We start from the raw sequence: 20607 nt of genomic DNA on the forward strand, positions 1-20607 counted from the left end.
GGAGAAACATGCACAGTTTAGACAAAATGTCAGAGTGCCTAGGAAGACATGTTGAAGACATGTTGGGTTTCTTTTTTCCATAAAATAAATTAGTATACCATTTCTACATCTTGGCAAAGGTTGTACTTGATGATCTTTTATGGCCACTGTAGGTTAGTTATTCACTGTTGTCTCTCCTTTCGTTGGAGAATGGGCTCCATGGTGCAATGGCTGCACTTGTTGGTTTTGAACAAAGTTTTAGTATTTTTTGCAGTTCATGGTACTTATTCAACTATAATAGCCCTCAAGACAAGCATATATTCTGAGGTAACTCATTGTCTACTAAAGTTGAAAATTTTAATTTAGTTCATACTTATGGTACTTATTCTGCTATAATAGCCCTCAAGACAAGCATATGTTTTTGAGGTAACTCACTGTCTACTGGAGTTGAAAAATTAATTTAGTTCATAATTGAACTGGTTTATCATAAATAAGGTTGTTTATGTATATAAAATGTCCAGTGGCGCAAAAAGGTGCGTGATTATTCAAAGATCTAAAGTAAAGTAATCGATCTGCATGGTCTTTTGTTCGTCGACGAGAACTCTCTGAAGTTTCATTCCCAGGTATTTTTCCTCCTGTGATCATATAAATGTTATTTCGATTGCAATGTGAGAAGAACACATATGAAGTCCTTGTGGCTGTAGGAAAACCATTGTATAGATAGTGGAGTTCATCTCCTTATGCAATTGAATTAGCCACAAGTTGTTTATGAAATGCAGCAGTGGCTTTAACAAGAATGGAAGCCTTACTTCTTGGGGAACTTAGGGTGGCCTGAGCTACTCATCAGTTACTTAGTATGAGTCCATATCCTTATTAGGATTAGCATGATACTGATGCTCCCTGTACGCCTGTACCCAGAATATATATGTGAACGTATACGTTCATTTTTATCTTAAATAATAGAAGGTTGGTTAGCTAGATCTAAAATGTGAGCTTTTCTATGGTGTGGTGCCCTGGTATATAAGAGGTATAGGGTTAATGCTTTCAGTATTCTGCTTTGTTTGCTATCTATTAATGCACAGATGTCTCAAGCCACTGTGTAATTTGTAAAATTCATGCCAACTGATACCAAATACAGAGCAGTATATGGTATATATTTTTTATCTAATCCTTGCATGGATAATTTATTGAATTTGAATTGGGGGATTATCCTTTTATTTTATCTTGTCGAGGATCTGGTGGCAACAGCTCTGTGGCTCAATAGTAAGAGGAGGGGCGTTGAGAGAGCAGGAAGTGAATTGTTGGCTACAATTGATAAGGTATGCCTTTTTTTTAATTACTGACTCAAATGGACTAATAATTGGTGTCATTATGTGTATTACAATAGATATTATATACATTATCTGTGATATATTCCCAAAAATGCTCTTCATAGATAAACCACCGACTACCTCATGTGAGTCATTAAAGTTCCCCGATTATTTTTGATCTGTTTGAGATCTACCGCCATGGGATTGCTAACCATGGACTATAATATTACTCTCTAATATGCAATTCTACAAATGAGAAATGAGATGCTACCTATTGGCATTTTTTTACCAGCTGGAGATGCTAGCAATCTCACAGAAACAGTGAGCATAGTGATTCTACTTCAGAGTTGTTTCTTTTTTTTTACCAATGAAATAAAATCTGTGTAGATATCCTTTTGTTCCTCGGGGGCACTCATATGGAGCTTTTTTGGAATTTCTATTAATAAAGGTGGATGGTGCATTGCATGTTATATTGTCACTCTAGGAATAGACGGTGCAAGTTTTTCAGAGATCATTCAAATTATCATCCCACTATGGTCTATGGAACTCAATTTTTACGTGAAGAATTTGTATGGAGTGCTACATAAAAAAGGCTCGCATTTATTATTCTACTTTTGTGTATATAATATCAAAACGTGCCTTGCACGTACACGATAACTAGTAACTTTTATATTTGGGTCTTATGAAAAAAAAAGCCTACAAAAATAGCCTTAGGGCCCCCTTTGAATCAAAGGAATTATAAATGAATTTCATAGAATTGAAATCCTATAGGAAATTTTCCTATGTATCTCTTTGATTCAAAGGATTGAAGTTTTCCAAATCCTACAAAATTCCTATGGAATGGCATATTGCATATAGGTTTTGGAGGAAACTTAGCAAGAGGTCTAACCTCTTGGTAAAAGTCCTTTGAGTCTATCTCTCCTATCCGATTCCTGTGTTTTTTCCTGTGGTCCAATCAAACGATTATTTCTATATTTTTCATGTGTTTTTCAATCCTCTGTTTTACACTTCATTCCTATCAGAACCCTATGTTTTTCTTATTCCTCCGTTTTTTTCATTCCTACGATTTAAAAGGGCTCTATATATTTGCTAGGCCCCTCACTATTTTCTTTTTTTTGGGAAAATTGGTTCCACGCATCGAAAGTTTATATATATATACCATCGAAAGTTTGTGGTGCACTTTAATACCATCCAAAGTTTTCTCCATTACCTTTCTATACCACAACTGTTTATTTCCGTTAGTTTGTTTTTTCTTTTCAATATTTGGCTGGAAAACAAACAGATTATGACTGTATTGCCCTTCCTTTACTCATCTAAATCTCGCCCAATTTTTTCTTCTTTGGCCGACATAGGCATATCGCTTCATCAATGGGGATTGGGAGCAACAAGAGCAGCGGCAACACAGGCCGGAGAAACATTGTGAGGAGAGGACTGCACGAGCACCAGAGCACCGCGAGTGGGTTACGAGCGCGCGCGGGGGAGCAGCACGGCCGACAGGGACGGTGAGCTAGTTCCCACCATTTTCAACTCGATCTCAAGCACCATTCATCCCATCAATCCGCGTAATCTCGCCGCCGGTGGCCCAATTTGTCTCTCAAGTTAGAGCTCCTCCTTGTCAAATGAAACATCATATCGAGCTCAAGCTCTTCCCTGTAGCAGCCCCCCTCCAAGAGCGCCGTCAGGTCGTCGTCGGCGTTTTGCCCAACTTTAGTGGCAGGTGACCGGCAGCCGGCCCGGCCCCCTCCAGGAATCGCAGCGTCGGTCAACGTCGTGCTCTCCCGCGCCAACCCCCTTCCTCGCGCAGTGGATGGCTGTGGCGGCTCCGACAGGTGCGGTGGCAGGAGGATGTGATGGAGCTGGGCGGCAATGCGTCGGGGACCCGAGACAAGGGCAAGTAATGTCGTGTTTAACGACAGATCCACTCAAGTTCACGGTGATGGTAAAATAAGGCCCGGTTTGATTCAGCTTAGAATTATTATAGTCTGGATTATTAGGAGTAAGCTGAAACAAACAAGTAGATTATTATGCTAAATTATTTATTATAATCTATAAGCCAGATTACTATAATTCAATAATTTCCTCTAGAAGAGCTTTTTCCAGATTATTGAGTGGCTAAAGACCCACTACCCTTAAATGCCTCTAATAATCTAGAGAAAGAAACAACTCGTAGCTTATTTTATGTTAGCTTATTATAATTCAGCTTAGAGTAATCTGATTTAATAATCTAGATTATAATAATCTTAAACTGAAACAAACATGGGCTAAGTAACGTAGTAAATTTTGGATGGTATTAAAGTACAGTACAAACTTTCGATGGTATTAAACAAAACTTAAGAACTTTCGATGGCATGGAACCAATTTTCCCTTGTGTAAAATTTTGTTGAAATTTTATCAAAATTTTGTTCAATTCCTGTCAAAATGTTGCTGAAATTTCATCAAAATTCCATCAAATTTAAAATCAAAAAGAAATTTCCAAAGTCATGCATAAATTAGGGGCAAAAACACAATTAATAAATAGAGATGAGAGAAAGTATAAATGTTCTTTTGACAGGTAGTTAACACCGTTAACTCCTCCATCCAAAACATGGGCAACAAGATTTTTCGGCTAAAAAAAGTGGGGAAAAACGAAAAGCCTAAAAGATAGGGGTAAAATCAATATTGAACATGAAAGTGAGGGAAAAAACAAAATTGTCCCATAGCATTTACATCCTAACATGGTTATTACCACTCTGTTGTAAACATGGATGAGAAGATGAAGTGGATTGTAAACTAAATCATAATCATCATGGAAGATTCCTATCTACTCCGTCCAACAATATAAGTATTTGAAGCATTTAAATTTTGTTTAGGAATATAAGCATCTCTACACTATAAATTATCCCATCAATCTCCTCATTCCAAAAATCAGGCGCCAATATCCTTTTAATCTATACTTAATATAAAAAGGAGGAGTTGCCCCCTCCAATGCTACAGGCCAAATCATCCGGATTAATCTGAACAGTCCATCCGCGCGCAAGTTTTCTCCACCGCACGATTTCACAGCCGAGGATTCCACGCGCGAAGATTTCGCTACTCCTCCACCCGTGGCCGCGAAGACTGCGCTTCTCCTCGCTTGCTCGCTCCTCCTCCCCGCATCCTCGCAGGAGCTCCTCCCCGCTGCCGCCGCTCCTCCATGTCCTCGCCGGGGCCGCCACCGGGTCCTGCTTCTTCCCCACCGCCGCGGCCGTCTTCCTCGCTCGCTCCTCCTCCTCCTCCCCGCTGCCTCGACTGACTTCAATGGACACGAGTAGCGGCCGAATCGATTCACCCTCTCTGCGGCGGTGCCCTGGTCGCGTCACCTACTGTATCCGATCGTGAGGTAACTCTTCTGATCTGCGATTCCGCCGCCACTAGAGCCACCGTTGTCGGACAATGATGGATAGTTCTGCTTCTCTTGCAGGGCCTTGGTTGCCTCCCTTGCCATGTCTCATCGGGTGGTTCGATTTGGGCATCGCTCCGAGCGTGGAGGGCCGATTAGAGCACTGCTGCTGCGTGGCTGCCCAGCGTGCAGTCATGCCTCGCCGTACCCATTACCCATCACTCTGTCTCTACCGCCTGTTTTCATGCTCCTCCACTGCAACCTGATTTTCCTTATGTGATGGATAACAATGCAGATCGTGCTCCACATCAGCAGCTTCGTCAAAGAACATGTACTTGTGAGCATCAGTTCCAGGACATGCTTACCATGTGTTTGTGAAAATGCCTTCAAACAATTTGTTCCATCTGTTATTTTAATCCTTGTGCATATTTTGGTAGGAACACCCATTATATGCAACACAAAATATATTCTTGATAGGCCAGACATTCATCGTGATGGCTAATTATATGCAACCTAAATATATTTCAGCCAGCAAGGATTTGGAGAGCAAGCATATATAATTTTGTTATAGCTGCTTATGTCCATCAACATATCTTTATGAATTATGATGCCAAATTTCTATATGTTTTTCATTATACTGATATCTTCTTCATGTTTATCGTACTAAGGTTGTTTCCAAGTTTATGTAAGTGTTTCATAACCCTGATTCTGCAATGTGACCCACCGTGTACTTATTAGAAGATCAAAGTAACTCAGTTTATTTACTCCAGTGCATTGTTTCTTCAGGTAGTAGTCGATTTCAACTTTTTAATAATTCCACAAACAGGGATCATTTCATTTGCTCCGTACAGAGAGTTACTGAACAATACATCATATGTGTAAGTGTAACATTTTCATGGACCATCTCTTCTTCCATTTTTCTTGAATGCAATGTGGTATATATAAAGCATCCTAGATATATCTGAACAATATAAAGTCAAGCATTGCATGATTGTTTTTATCTTACGTTTCTATTAGATAGCCAATTCTAATGAAAACTCTATTTTTTTATTTTGCAACTCCAGTCTGTTCCATCATGAATATGTGCAGATATGTATTCAAGACAACCTACTTCTGAATTCTGATGTTAAGTTGTTGACAGCAATTGAGAGGTATTTAAAGAATATGATTTGTGACAAATTCATTTTAGTGAAGATCAGCAGATCAGCAATGCTCTTAATCTGAGGTACAAATGCACACCTACTTATTCCAGTATTCTCTGTTGCAAATAATGGGGGTGCTTGTGGTTAAATTCTTTTGTTTAATCAGTAGAGGTTAGCATGCATTGTTATAGACCCTTTGTAGAATAGTAGTTATGTTTAGTTGTTGCACTTACGTGCCATATTCATCATTTTAATGGAATTATTATGTTTAGTTGTTGCAATTACCTGTTATGATGCCACTGCTCGGTAATTAAATTTATACATAGTTCATATTTTGTTGAATTAGATTCTAGACTATGAAATATTCCATGTTTTGGGCGGTAAACCTTCATTATAAATTGATGGATCCTCTAAAAGGTTGATGAGAATCATCAAACCTTCAAAGTACCTCATAATTTCTTTTATTCTCACAGATCATATTCATTCCGGAGTAACATTTTTGATATATTCAGTCTGGTTGCACTGAATATTGAACGTTGCTTCCATTATTTGATCTAATGACTCAGATTGTAGTTGGGTCCTCACCCTCTAATCTCTCCTGAAAAATCAATTTGATTCTCCTTTACCGAACGGCAGCAACGGCTTCTGTTGATCCAGGTAGTACTATTCCAGTCAATTGAGAATTTTTTGAAGATCGCATGAAAATGTGATATTGCAAGGGAATGTACATATTTGAGTTTGTAAGGAATTCTTTTTTGATATTTTTCTATAGATGACCCTTGCATTTCTGAATCTTGCAGTTCCATGCAAAATATCTTATGAAGCTCTGTTTCTTGTAGGTATGATGCATTTTATGTGTGCAAGCTCATATATAATCACTACGGTCGTTGTTATTTTTGTTTCATGTGTTCCATAGTGGTGCCTCTGAGCCCTATATTGTGATTGATTTGTCTCACCATATCGACTTTCCTTGATCCTTTGGTGAGCTACCATCTGCATTATGGCAATGCATTTGCAACTGAGGTATGATGATGCTTGCATTTAAATGTTTCCGAAAAATTAAACAAAAGTTTCAAGTACTGAACATTATTTTTTTCCCATAAATTACCATATTAAACCTCTTTATTTTGCTTAAATTCAGTTCAAGTTCTTAGGTGTAACAAGTTTTTTTTATATAAAATTGCATTAAAAATTGATATTCCCAAATAACAGTGTTTAGACTTCTGAGTAGTGAATGTGGGAAATAAAGACGTGCCTTGCACGTGCACGGTTACTAGTCTCCAATAGTTTCCCAGTAGTTAGATCCCAATTATTTCGCTGTTTGGCAGACAGGTAATGTGGGTTGGGACCGATTGTTATACTGTTCGGCAGACATCCTCTCGTTTAATGCATGATATTTTTAAAAATAGTTATATTTTTTTAAAAAAAATCAAGATAAATTAATATATGATATATTACACGTTCTATTCATAGCCAAATTTTTTATTTTTGTTTTTACTTATATAAGTTGAATTTAAATATGCATGCTTGTAAAGTAATATATCACATATTGATCTATCTTATGAAAATTTTTAGTGACTTTTTTAAGCGACATAAAAAATGAGGGGACATCCATTTTAAGGGATGAATAGAGTTTCCCAAATCTATTCTGTTGGTGGCGCAAGCATGATCCGGTTCAACTGCAGTGGCAGCATCATTGGATTTAAATCAGAAAGGATATTGACACAACACCCGTTTCCTAGGAAACTCTTTTAAGCAGTCAGGTGGACGTCCACCTGTTTTTTTCATGTGAACTAATTTGTTATAGAAAAAAAATCAAAAAATTGATAAGATAGATTAATATATAACTAGTTGTATGGCCTGCGCAATTGCGCGGCTAGCACCTATACAAAATTATATATTTTTGTATGATTTTACTTAAAATTTAATAAATAATTATCTCGTTGTATTAAGACTTTGAAAGACCAAACCTTATCATTCCCGTGTTTCTAATTTTATAATTTTTAAAAGTTACACCAGTTGCTACCCGTTACTTCTGTGATATCCTTCTTTATTAGCTTGCTCGATCTATCACTCTTTTTATTCATTTTCTTTGAAACCTTTTAAAATTGGGTCTTATAGTTTTTAGAGTTTATTGTCCCATTGGGTTTTGACGTTTTGTTTTTATAATTTTCTAGAAGTCCCGTCAAATGCTGCCATTGTACTCCTCTACGGTCCATCCACTGACTCTTCTCTTTATTGTCATTGATATTTTAAAAATCGAACATAATTATCGTTTAAGTTTATTTTTTTTACTTTCTAGAAGTTCAGCCAAAACGTCAGCGACAAAAGTCACTCTACTCCAATACGGTTTGCCCGCTGCTTCCCTTTTTTATTGTCATTAAGATTTTAAAATCAAACATGTTTATCATTGTTTTTTTTTACTTTTTAGAAGCCCTAACCTCTTAAAATTGGACCTTATAGTTTTTATAATTTACTATCTCGTTTGATTTCATTTTTTATAATTTTTAGAAATCCCGTCAAACGCTACCATTATACTATTCTACGACCCGCCCGCCGCCTACCCTTATTATCATTGGGATTCTAAAAACCAAACATAAATATCGTTGGAATTCATTTTTTACTTTCTAGAAGTCCCACCAACCATCGGCGGCTTGCCATTGTACTCCTGTATGACCCATCCGCTGCCTCTCCTTTTTGTTTCTTGGGAAACTCTTTTAAGTAGTCGGGTGGACGTCCACCTGTTTTTTTGCATGTGAACTAAATTGTTATAAAAAAAATTCAAAAAATTGATAAGATAGATTAATATATAATAAATCACTCCACAAACATATAAGTTTAAATTCAACTTCTAAAATTTATAACAAAAATAACAATTTTGATTGTGTGTGTAATACATACATATGTATATGTATGTATGTATGTATATATATATACACACACATGGTGCCCGGGCTCTAAGGTATAAAACACACAAATTCTCTCAAATTTTTAAAAATTTTCAAATTGTGAGTATATACCTAGGTATATGAATTTGATTCATACAAATACCTAACAACAAAACAACTTAAACTCAACTTTATTTCACAATTCATTATTACATACCTAATAAATTATATGTTTGGATATTATATACCTAGAACCAAAATCTAACAAAAAAAAAGTTTAAACTCAGTTCAAACAAGTTTGAACTTGTTAGTAAAGAAGTTAATGTTCATATCTAAACATTTAAAAAATTTTCATACTCATTCAAATTGAGTATATACTCAATTTGAATCTTGGAGCCCATACTCCATATAGCACCAGTTAATTTGCGTGTATATATATATATATATATATATATATATACACACACACATACATATATATACACACACACGCAAAATGCCCGTGCTTCGCTACGGGTAAAGGAACGGTTAAATTCAATAAAGTACACCATTAACATGTATAAAATAATGTTCTAAGATAGGTAAATTATTCATTGCGCTAATGATAATCAAGATGGATAAAAATATTCCTGCTTAGCTCGCATCACGAAAGAAAAAACAAGAAAATTGAATTAAAACATATTAAATTCTAATTTAATGAAATATAAATTTTCTGCAATATTAATTACACTCTTTGAAATTATAGCAAAAGTGGTCGAGCGTTGCAACGGAAAGAAAAAAAAGATAAAATTGAATTAAAACATATTAAATTCTAATTAAATGAAATACAAATTTTTTGAAATATTTGGGTATTTTTTAAGTAGGTAGGTATATAATTAAATTAATTTATAAGTAAAGTAAGTGTGAGAAATAAAATGTTATGGTTGGAAATATTTGGGTATTTTTTAAGTAGTTAGATATATAATTAAATTAATTTATAAGTAAAGTAAGTGTGAGAAATAAAATGTTATGGTTAGATTTAATTTTTTATTAAATTTTCTATATTATTAATTACATTCATTGAAATTTTCTTGGAATTTACGTAGCTTAATTGCTAATTCTGATAATACAAACATCATTTTAGAATTTATTTAAATAAAAATAATTTTATCTCTATAGGCCTATTTCAGCCCACTTTCTTCTTCAGCCATCGTCCGCGACCAAAGTCTAATTTGGATCCCTATACTCTTCCTCAATCTTCCTGGACTGCCGAGCCGCTTTCGGCCCAAGTGGGGCGGCCCAACGCTCGATCGATCTGAGCCGTTCGTTTTGATGGACGGCTCAGATTAGTTCCAAAGTGATGAAAACCCTAACCCTCCCCCTCCCCCTCCTCCTCCACCCAGCCGAGCCGGCCGCCTCCCCCGCCCCTAACGCCGCCTCTCCCCCTGCCCCTCACCCCACAGCCGCCGCTTCCCCTCCCCCACAGCCGAGCCGGCCGCCTCCCCCGCCCCCGACGCCGCCTTTCCCGCTCCCCTCCGGCGGCCGCCTCCCCCGCTCCCTACGTCGCCTCTTCCCCTCCCCCTCTCCCCACCGGCGCCGCTTCCACTCCTCTCCCCTCCGGCGGCGCCGCTCCCTCTCCCCCTCTCCCTTCCGTCTCACCGGCACGGCACGGGTGACGGCGGCGACGGCGGACTGCTCCCTCTCCCCCTCTCCCTCCCGTCTCACTGGCACGACGCGGGTGACGGCGGGGTGCGGTGGCATCATCGGCGTCCACGCTCCCTCGGCGACGGCCGTCCTTACGGCAGCGTCGACGGCGACGACGGGTGCGGCGGTGACGGCGGACTGCTCCCTCTCCCCCTCTCCCTCCCGTCTCACCGGCACGGCGCGGGCGACGGCGAGGTGCGGTGGCGATGGCGGGGAGCGGCGGCATCGACGGCGTCCGCGGGTAGAGCCGCCGCTGTCGGATCCGCCTGCGGTCGCCGCCACCGCTGACGGATCCGGTAGCGGAGGCTCCCTCCGTGGTGGCGTCGGCGGCCGCCGATTTTTTTTTTTTTTTGCACTTTTTTTATCGCTATTGCTAACCAACTCGGATTTTGTATGGACGAAAAACTGACGAAAATTAGATGTGATGACCGGAAAAATACGAATATTTATATTATATATATATATATATATATATATATATATATATATATATATATATATATATATATATATATATATATATATATATATATATATATTTTGCTGATCGGTTTGATCATTTGAGTGTATGAACTTAATGGGTATAGACCCGTTTAGAGTGTAGGATTTAATAGCGAATGGATTTCATATATTTGAATAGATTGAAAAAGGAATTAATGCATTTATATGCATGCATGCAGTGTGGATGAGAGAATTTCCATAATTGCGTGTATATTTCAAAAATGGAAACATTAAATGCCTGCGAAATTGGAAATAATATCTTGTAAATATGGAAACTTACATGATTGCACGGTGAGGTTTGAATAAATGGTAATATAGTGGTGAAAAATGGAAACTAAGTATTTGGAAACATGGAAGCTAATTAATTGGAAATATATTTGGAAACATGGATACTATATATCGCAGCACATTTATATGGTAATGTAGCTGTACGAAATCATTCCATTCATGACGCCATTAATTTAGCTATTTGAGTAACAAAATATGCACTGCGGATCACTTTCCATGTTTAAGATACACAGCTTGACATATACTCAAAAATTGGGTATGAAAGGGAAAAAAATCCCATGAACCAATATACCATTTCTGTGAGTATGAAAGGAAGGAAGTCTAAGATCGACATGAACAAATATGTCATATATTATGTATTCAGTTAGTGATATAAACTTAGGTATAGATGTACATAATGCCTAATCGATTGATTGAATATATGCTGGACACTTGACAAATCTATTATTTATTGTAAAAAAAAAGTCTGTATATACAAGATATTTGGGTATATACCGTTTTAAACACACATACTATTACGATGTGTATATATATACCCATTTAAAATGCATATCTTGGAAAAATACCTACTTCTCGTTGGGTACATACCTACCTAAATGCCGTGAAAATAATTGATTTCAAGAAGCTTACTTTTTTTTCTTGAACTGAATTTGAAACTAGCTAGGCCTTATATTAATTTTTTTCTACTCTAGCTAGGTAGCTGACCAGATGTAATTAGATGACATACACACATATTGAGTATATAAACACGCATATTAATTATACAGATGTAATGAGTATATACACAAGCATGCTAAATACACACACATGCATGAGTATATACACATGCATATTGAGTAAAACATTCGATGTATACAGACACTTTGAGTGAGTATATGCTCACGTTGAGTATACTCACACACACATGCATATTGAGTACAAGAAAACATCATGATTTATACAGAGTGAGTATATACTCACATTGAGTATATACACAGTACACATATTGAGTATATACACACAAAAAAATAAAATTGATAGATGGAAGAGCATCATCGTGATTATCGATCATGGTCATTCATCTGCAATTCTCCAATTCTCCATGCACACACGCATTATATTATGGAGCCCCAGCATCCTGCAAAGTGAAAATACATGTACTATTATTGCCTGCTATAATAACATATTTTCTCATATACTAATCCAGATCTACCTAGTGCTCTAAAACATGCATGCAATGCAGGCTACTCGTCACTGTGATTGGCCGCTGGATATATATATACCTGCAATAGGTGCTGTCGATCGAACCGACACAACTTGGAGACGACGAGCCTCACGGATGAACGGCGACGAACCTCGCGGACGAGTCGACGACCAGCGGCATAACGGCGTAGGTAACAATGAAGCACGAGGCCGGCAACAAACCATCAGCTGGTCTTATATACATAGAAAAATGGAAAGTGAAAACCATATACATAGAAATAAATCAATTCAACATGATAGAGAAACGGTGTGAGCAGGTGCTAAAAGGAAAGTACTCAGTCATATAGAAATAAATTACCATGCAATCAAAAGGAAATTATTGCATACATGTTTGCTTATATGGAAAGGAAATTAGTGCATGCATGCAAAGATCTTATATGGAAACACGGCCAGAGTATTATGGAAAGGCAATCACGCCATGCATGAAGAGGTCTAATCGGGTTTAACCCGTTAGTATGTCTATAATACTCTGATTTGAGTAGCACGGATCTCAAAGCACGTATACGGTGGATTTTATTGGAGCCCCTCCATGTAGCACCAGTTAATTTACCTATATATATATATATATATATATATATATATATATATATATATATATATATATATTGCTACGTAGCGCCACACACAAGCGCTGCGTGCCATGGAAATATATGACGCCACTCACAACGAGAAAAGACTGCCCACCAAACCAAACCAACAGACTGTGGAGTTAAAAAAATAACTTGTGAAAAACGTTGCGCAACGTGAAGCAACGAACCCTCGCCCACCGGACCAAACAAAGCTGAATGCGAAGTTAAATTTTAACTAATACTATGTTGAGTGATGCGCTGCAGTGATTTCGTTGTCGAGTTAAAATTTTACCTATGTTTCAGCTATATGAATGAGTCGCCATTAACTTAAATTACGGGTTGGTGGTTATGTAGTTAAAAATTAAAAATTTACTGGTAGACGATGATCGCTGATGAAAAATAACTATTTTGTAGATTCTTTTTTTTATGGATGTGTGTTGTTTCTCATGACAAGGAATGCGAGTTAAATTTTAATTTATCGTAAACTGGTATGAGTAGATGAAAAACTTTGAGACATTAGGCGGTGGTGGCGATGTGTGACGTAATACAAACTTTATTATTAGAATTTTATTGTTTTGATGCACATCTCCCCAGAAAATTACGTCGATGGAAATTAACTGATAATTAATTCACCGGATAGAAATCAACTCCATGTCGCCGGATCCGCCGGTCCAGAAACTACGAAATCCTAGCGTGCATTGATTTGGCGTTAATTTGATAAGCTTTTAGAGGAGGCCCCGGAATAAGCGGATTTTTTTTCATGCGATACATCCTGTTGTTGTGGATAATGAACAGAGTCCTAGATCCGAAAATAATGCTTGTACACCTAAATTTAGTTTTCTCTCCACAGGGAATGGAATTTCTGTTTCTTTTAGGTATGGTCAGATTCAATTCTCGTACATCATTTAGTTACTTTTACCGACAAATTACATATAGTAAATATTTTACTCCAAACATTACATATAGTAATTTTTTAATTGTCAATATACTGATATGGAGATTGCATTTTTATTTTTTGCAAGATGTCCGGATGCATCTAATCATATAGGAATCACATGTATTAGAAACTAATTACACACAAATAATGCAATAACACATCGGAGAGATCAAATAACAGGACAACGTCCAACTAAAATCAGGAAAAATAATTGATTGATGGTGTTGTTGATCCTGGCAGCTTTCTTCTCCTTCTGGATCCGTCGAATGAAAAAGGTGGCTCTTGGTGGTTTCCATATTGAGAACGGAAACAACGGGCGGTGGCCGCTTCTTCCACCGGTGAAGAAGATGAAAATGGAAAACTCGGAGAGAGGCATGCTCGGTGCCTCCGTCTCCATGGATGCCCGCCACTGCTCCATGGATGCCGGAGGACAAGCTCACCGCCGCAATGGTCGCTGCCGTCTCGCCTCTTGCCCATAGTCTTCACCCTTGCAGGTCCACACGGGAGGAAGGGGGCGCTGGATCTGTGGACGCGCAGCCCACAACCGCGCCGGATCCGTGCCGCCGTAGCCGGATCCGCGCGCATGGGGCGCAGAGTGGTGGCCAAATCCGCCGCCGCATCGCCTCCCGCCCACAGTCACCCGTCGACGCCGCACATGCCAACATCGCGCCCGTCCTCGCACCCCGGCACCACTGGATCCGCCGCTCCTCCTCCTCGTCACTCCTCTCATCCCCCAACCACCACCGCTGCTCCTCCTCGTCACCAAGCCATCACCGGAACCACCTCGCTGCCACTCCTCATCCCCTAATCGCCGTCGCCGTTCCTCCTCTCTGCACAAGGAATCACAAGTCATCGCTGATCCGTAAAATGTGGAGAGGAAGAGGAAAGAGTGGGTGGACGGTTTCTATGATGGGAATCCGTAATATATATATATATACACACACACACACACCAGATAGAGTCAGTATGTCGAGTTAAAATTTAACAGTGTGGTATGCATCAGATCGAGTGCGCGTGGGGTGGGTAGCTGAGTTAAAATTTAACTGTGTGGTATGCACCAGATCGAGTGCGCGTGGGGGACGGGTTGGGTTGTGGGTCGCAGAGTTAAAATTTAACTTGCGTGTGGGGTGGGTGGTTGAGTTAACAGTTAACTGTGTAGCTTGCACCAGATCGAGTTCGTGTGGGGGTGGCGGGGTGGTGGGTCGTTGAGTTAAAAATTAACTACGTGGTCTATTTAAATTGAATGTGTGGGCGTGGGGAGGGGGGTTGATTGTGTCAGGCGCCATCTAATACGTGGTGCCTGTAGCGCCATATAGTAGTTATATATATATATATATATATATATATATATATATATATATATATATATATATATATATATATATATATATATATATATATATATATATATATATATATATATATATATATATATATATATATATATAGCTAGAGTTTAATATGTTATTTTGTTACAACCTGTAGATGTCGAATTTGAATTTGTATATTTGTAGAGTGATATATTACATATTAATCTATCTTGTTATTTTTTTAATTTTTTTCATAATTATCTATTATATTATTAAAACAGCTTTGAAAGGAGGCACCACGTTCGCTGTGGGGGCTAGAAATTCCCACATTAATCGGAGAAAAAGAAAAGGAGAGTCCAAATAGAAATACAGTTTAAAAATAGCTGAAATTCGAAATTAAAAATAAGCAATATGGAAAGAAGAGTCCGTATAAGAACCTAATACGAGATTAATCAAAATCTAGAATAAAAATAAAATAAAATCTGAAATTAGAAAAGAATAGGAGAGTCCAACTAGGAATACAATTTAAAACAACTGAAATTCGAAATTAAAAATAAAGAATATTGAGAGAAGAATCCGTATAAAAACCCAATACGAGATTAATTAATATTCGGAATAAAAATAAAAATAAAATCTGAAATCAGCAAAAAAGAAAAGAAGAGTTCAAGTAGGAAACAGTTTAAAATTAACTGAAATTCGGAATTAAAAATAAGAAATATTGAAAGAAGAATCCATATAAGAACCCAATACAAGATTAATTAAAATTCAGAATAAAAAATAAAATAATATCCAAAATTAGAAAACTAAAAGAGAGTTCAAAGTAGGAATATAATTTTGAAACACCTGAAATTCAAAAATAAAAATATAAAAATATTAAAAGAAAAAAGATTTTTTAAAAATAAATTCTGAAATTATAAAAAGAAAAAATATTTTAATTAGGAATAAATTTATAAATAACTAAAATTGGTGATAAAAAATAAAGACTATTGAAAGAAAAGACCATCTAAAACACATAACGAGATAAATTAAGTAACATGCCTATAAAGAAATAGAGTGGTAGCGGTTGATACTACATATAAAAATTGTTAATAAAACACCAAATAGAATCCTAATGACGATTAAAAGGAGGGACGACAGGCAGGCCGTGAAGTAAACGAGCAAGGCGATTGCCGGGACTTCTAGAAAGTAAAAAAATAAACCCCATTATAATCTTATTCGGTTTTTAAAATCTCAATAACAATAAAAAGGAGAAGCAGCGGGCGGGATGTATAAGAGTATAGTTGCAGAGCAGCCGATGGTTAGCGGGACCTCTAGAAAATAAAAAAATGAATTCCAACTATAGTTATGTTCGATTTGTGGAATCCCAATGACAATAAAGAGTAGGTAGCGGATGGGCCATAGAGGAGTATACTGGCATCGTTTGACGGGACTTCTAAAAGTTAAAACCTAACAAGACAATAAACTCTAAAAACTACAAGGTCCAATTAAGGTTCAGAACTTCTAAAAAGTAAAAAAAAAACTAATGATAATCATGTTCAATTTTAAAATCTCAATGACAATAAAAAAGGGAGACAACAGGCGAGCCATAAAGGAGTACAATGGCAAAGCCGCTGAAAGTTTGGTGGGACTTTTAGAAAATAAAAAATGAACTCAAATGATAGTTATGTTCGATTTTTAAAATCCCAATAATAATAAAGAGAAAAGACAGTGGACAGGCCGTAGAGAAGTATAATGACAGCGTTTGGCGGGACTTTAGAAATTATAAAAACGAAACCCAGTGAGACAATAACCTCTAAAAACTAAGATCCAATTTTTAAAGGTTTCAAAGAGAATGAATAAAAATAGTGGTAGATCGAGTAAGCAAGTAAAAAAGGATATGATTGAAGTAAGGGGTAGCAGCTGGTGTGACTTTTAAAAATTATATAATTAGAAATACGGGGATGATAATGTTTGGTCTTTCAAAGTCTTAATACAATGAGATAACTATTTAATAAATTTTAAGTAAAATCATACTGAAAAATATTGTTTGGTTGCTAGCCACGCAATTGTGCGGGCCACCCAGCTAGTTTAGTTAGTATACGAGAGAAACGGGTGGACGTAACAACAGGAGATTAGAACCCATCTCCCGGGTGTATACCCACGGGGCCCAGGTACGTTTTTTTTTTTTTTGAACTTAAACACTTTATTACCACTCAAAAGCATAGAACATGCTGAATTACAAAGTTCGTGAGGTTGAAATTGTCTCTAATGTTATTTGCATGACATCCTGTATTGGGATAAGCCAGGTGAGAAATGCTTTGACAGACATAAACAGTGGAAGAGGGTCGATTAGATTTTGCTTCTTCTGCTAGTCTGTCTGCTAATTTATTTATCTCCTCTCGGAATCCAAATATCCAATTGACCTGCAAAAGACTTTCTGGAACTCTTGTGCAAATTTGGCTCCATGTAGGCTTCACACTCCAATGGCCTGGCTCCAAATCTAAGTTTCTTGTTTTGATAGTGTCAGCAATTGTTGCATCATCCGTACTGAGAAAAGCTGTTCCTGCAAATGATTAAGAACATGGCCAAGAACAGGTACGGTAGGTTACACACCAACAGCATCCGGATCGTCTCCGGCGAGCTCTGGTCTGTGGAGCTTGTCGGCCAACACCTCCATGCCCATCCGGTGAAGCAGGAGCCAAACGACGGTGAGGAACTCCTGGCCGCTGACACCCAAGCTCTTCAAGTGTAGAGACCCGCTGCATCTGCTCGCGGAGTAGCATATCATCTCCACCCACACCCCGCCGATCACCCTCAGCCTCTTGCCGGCATCCAGCTTCATCATCGCGCCGGCGAGCCGCCGTGCGTGCGCTAGATGGCGGCCTCCTCCTCCTCTCCTCTCGAGAAGCCTGCTGCCAGCTCCGGCTTGCTCCTCCGTGGCCGGGGTGGAGTACTCGTCGTCGTCGCCGCCGGCGAGGCATCGCGCAAGGTCTCTCTCGCTGGGCTGTTGCTGATGCCGCCCCTGGTGTCTCAAGGCGTGCACGATCTCATGGTGGGCCGCCATGAACAGGCTTTGTCTGGTGCCGAGCATCAGCATGTCTGGCTGGTACGCCAGCAGGTACATCATGTAGTTGGATATCTCCATCACGGCGGTGACCTCGTCGGCGCTGGCAGCCGGTGACGATGAGATGTCGATGTCTTCCGTGCAATGGAGGCATATGTCCGTGGCGATGTGCCAGATGAGGACAGCCTCGTCGAACGGTAGCTTGGCCACGCTCCATCCCATCTCTCCGTAGCACTGCTCCCGCCGGAGAGTCCACTGGCCTCGCCGGTCATTGAATCTCCGGTAGGCGGCGGCGCTGCGCAGATCATCCTCCACCCACCCAGATCTCAGGTCCTCGCGGATGAGATCTACGGCTTTTTCAGTCGACGAACTATGCTCAACATGATACCAGTAGTGCTGGTTGTTGCATCTCAAAAACATGGCTACTCTACTCAACACTGTTTGACACGTATGAATGAGAGGATATCTTCTCGAGAGATTAGAATCCATTTCCCTTGGCCATCGGCTGTGGGAAGCGCAGCCGATGAGGCTGAACTGCGCGATAGTGTGCTTTATTTGTGGTTCTAGCTTGCACACCGGCCACTTATGGTAGCGCAGCGAAATCATGTTACTGAATTCCACTACGAATTCAGAGTATAGAAGGATGTAGGTTACCTTGACATCGTTGGCGTCGAGCCCGTCTATGTTGCTGTCAAGCCCGTCAAAGCCTCCGATGGCCGTGGAGGCCAGCATGAAAAAGATGAACCGCAGGAATACGAACCAGATGGCGAAGGGGTAGGCGGCGTTTCTGCTGGTGTAGAAGATCTGGAACGCATAATCCACGAGGTCGCAAAGCCGGCAGTATGCATCGTAGGGTTCGAGCTTCAAGAACAACGAGAGGTAGCTAAGCCGGCTAGTGTAGGTATTTGGGAAATCAATGAAGAGCTCCATGAGGTCGTTCTGATACTCGAGATCTATGAGGTCCAGCTGCAGCTCACTGGTGGCGCTACGATGGCGGCGAGCCGCCGAACGATTCTCGCCGCCGCCGCCGTCGCCGTCGTCGTTCGTCTGAATGTTCCTGGTGGCTTCGATGGCGGATTTACTCGCCCACTGCAGGTATCTCTCTAACGACCAGTTGGCCTCTACCGCCGCCGCCTTCCGGCCGACGGTTGCTATCCTCGTAGCGCTGGCTCGCCGCAGAGCCCAGAGCATGAGACCCATCTTGAGGAACCCGGTGACGAACAGCGCCACCGGGCAGCGCGCCGGCACCTTCCCGCCGGACCATGACCTGCAGAACACGTAGACGGCCACCGCGGCCTGGGACGACATGGCCACCGCGCGCCGCGCCCACAGCGCGTTGTCCTCGGCGGCGTCGTACGCGGTTATGCTGTCCTGCGCCCCGGCGAGGTGGATCAGGAAGACGGGCGCCCACAGCACCTCCAGCATGGAAGATTCCCCGCGGCCGCCGTCGTCGCCGGCGTTCTTCCCGTGTCGGCTGAAGATGGCGGCGAGGCCGTAGATCGCCACGGCGTCGCTGCCGAGGTAGGCCAGCCAGATGGATGCCCTGAGGATCGCCGGGATCCGGTGCTTGCGGAAGGTGGCCGAGAAGAAGAGGAAGCACTGGAGGAAGAGGCTGGTGAGAACGAGCACGCGCAGCTGCCATTCTTCCCACCACTGCACCATCGTCCCGGCCGGCTCTACCATTCTTCCATTGGAGGAAGGTGGCAAGGATGCTACTGCCATCGTCTTCCTCTTGATCTTTATTGCTCTCGTCTTCCTCCTCTCCGGTCAATGCCTCTTTCCTCGATCTTCGATCGCATATGGTCGCTTGAGTGCCTCGTACATGCAGTCTGTGCCCACGCGCTATATATATGGTCGTTGCTGGCCACGTGAAAATTTGTGCATCAGACTATACAAAACGATGGGCGCGTTGCTGGTTCTCGATCGATCGTAGCTACTACTAGTGCTGTTTTATATGTAAAGCATAGTAAATTACTAATATACTACCCAATTTGTAACGTGGGTTGACATTCTCTATTTCTCCTTTGTGTATGATAATAGTCAATAGAGCATAGTATGTGAACGATGCAAACAAAGTGAATCCACTATAATTCTAGAAACTCCATTGTATATCATCGTGCTTCTTAGCTGAACTGCCATCACTACTACAAAAGTGATTTTTCTATACGAGACCCTATAATTTTTATAAACGGACCATGACTAGTGACGTCTGTAAAAATCGAGCGGTATTTTCACAGACGGCTCCTTAATGCGCCCGTACGGAAAAATCGATTTTCTCATACGGGACTCTTAAGAGGTCCGCATGTAAAAATGACCTCATTTTTGCATGCGGCTCACTTAAGCACCCGCATGGAAAA

At 40.0% G+C, this 20607-nt stretch overlaps 2 protein-coding genes and 1 long non-coding RNA gene across 5 annotated transcripts; 2 read left to right on the top strand and 1 right to left on the bottom strand.

Annotated features, from left to right (window-relative positions):
* The first annotated feature begins 241 nt into the window (after positions 1-241).
* Positions 242-12729, top strand: LOC4328862 (uncharacterized). Of its 3 annotated transcripts, none has more exons than XR_001543523.3 (7): positions 942-1298; positions 2642-2791; positions 5434-5525; positions 5712-5872; positions 6263-6529; positions 6629-6812; positions 12372-12729. XR_001543523.3 is itself a non-coding variant. In XM_026023350.2 (5 exons), the coding sequence occupies exons 1-4, from the start codon at positions 1095-1097 to the stop codon at positions 5869-5871; spliced, it is 606 nt and encodes a 201-aa protein (XP_025879135.1). In that variant the 5' UTR covers positions 242-1094; the 3' UTR covers position 5872; positions 6263-6581. The 3 variants fall into 3 exon arrangements, 1 of the variants encoding a protein (XP_025879135.1); XR_010739487.1 differs by having other exon boundaries at positions 6263-6446; XM_026023350.2 differs by lacking the exons at positions 6629-6812; positions 12372-12729 and having other exon boundaries at positions 242-1298; positions 6263-6581.
* On the top strand, positions 4241-5174 carry LOC136355320 (uncharacterized). The gene is made up of 2 exons (XR_010739488.1): positions 4241-4647; positions 4729-5174. It is a non-coding gene; the product is annotated as an uncharacterized lncRNA (long non-coding RNA).
* A 5062-nt stretch (positions 12730-17791) lies between the features above and the next one.
* Positions 17792-19972, bottom strand: LOC107275509 (uncharacterized). The gene has a single exon (XM_015768883.1). It carries the CDS (start codon positions 19970-19972, stop codon positions 17792-17794), a length of 2181 nt encoding a protein of 726 aa, XP_015624369.1.
* Positions 19973-20607: the final 635 nt, after the last annotated feature.

Source organism: Oryza sativa, chromosome 2, assembly GCF_034140825.1.
Source record: "Oryza sativa Japonica Group chromosome 2, ASM3414082v1".
Classification (NCBI taxonomy): Eukaryota; Viridiplantae; Streptophyta; class Magnoliopsida; order Poales; family Poaceae; genus Oryza; species Oryza sativa.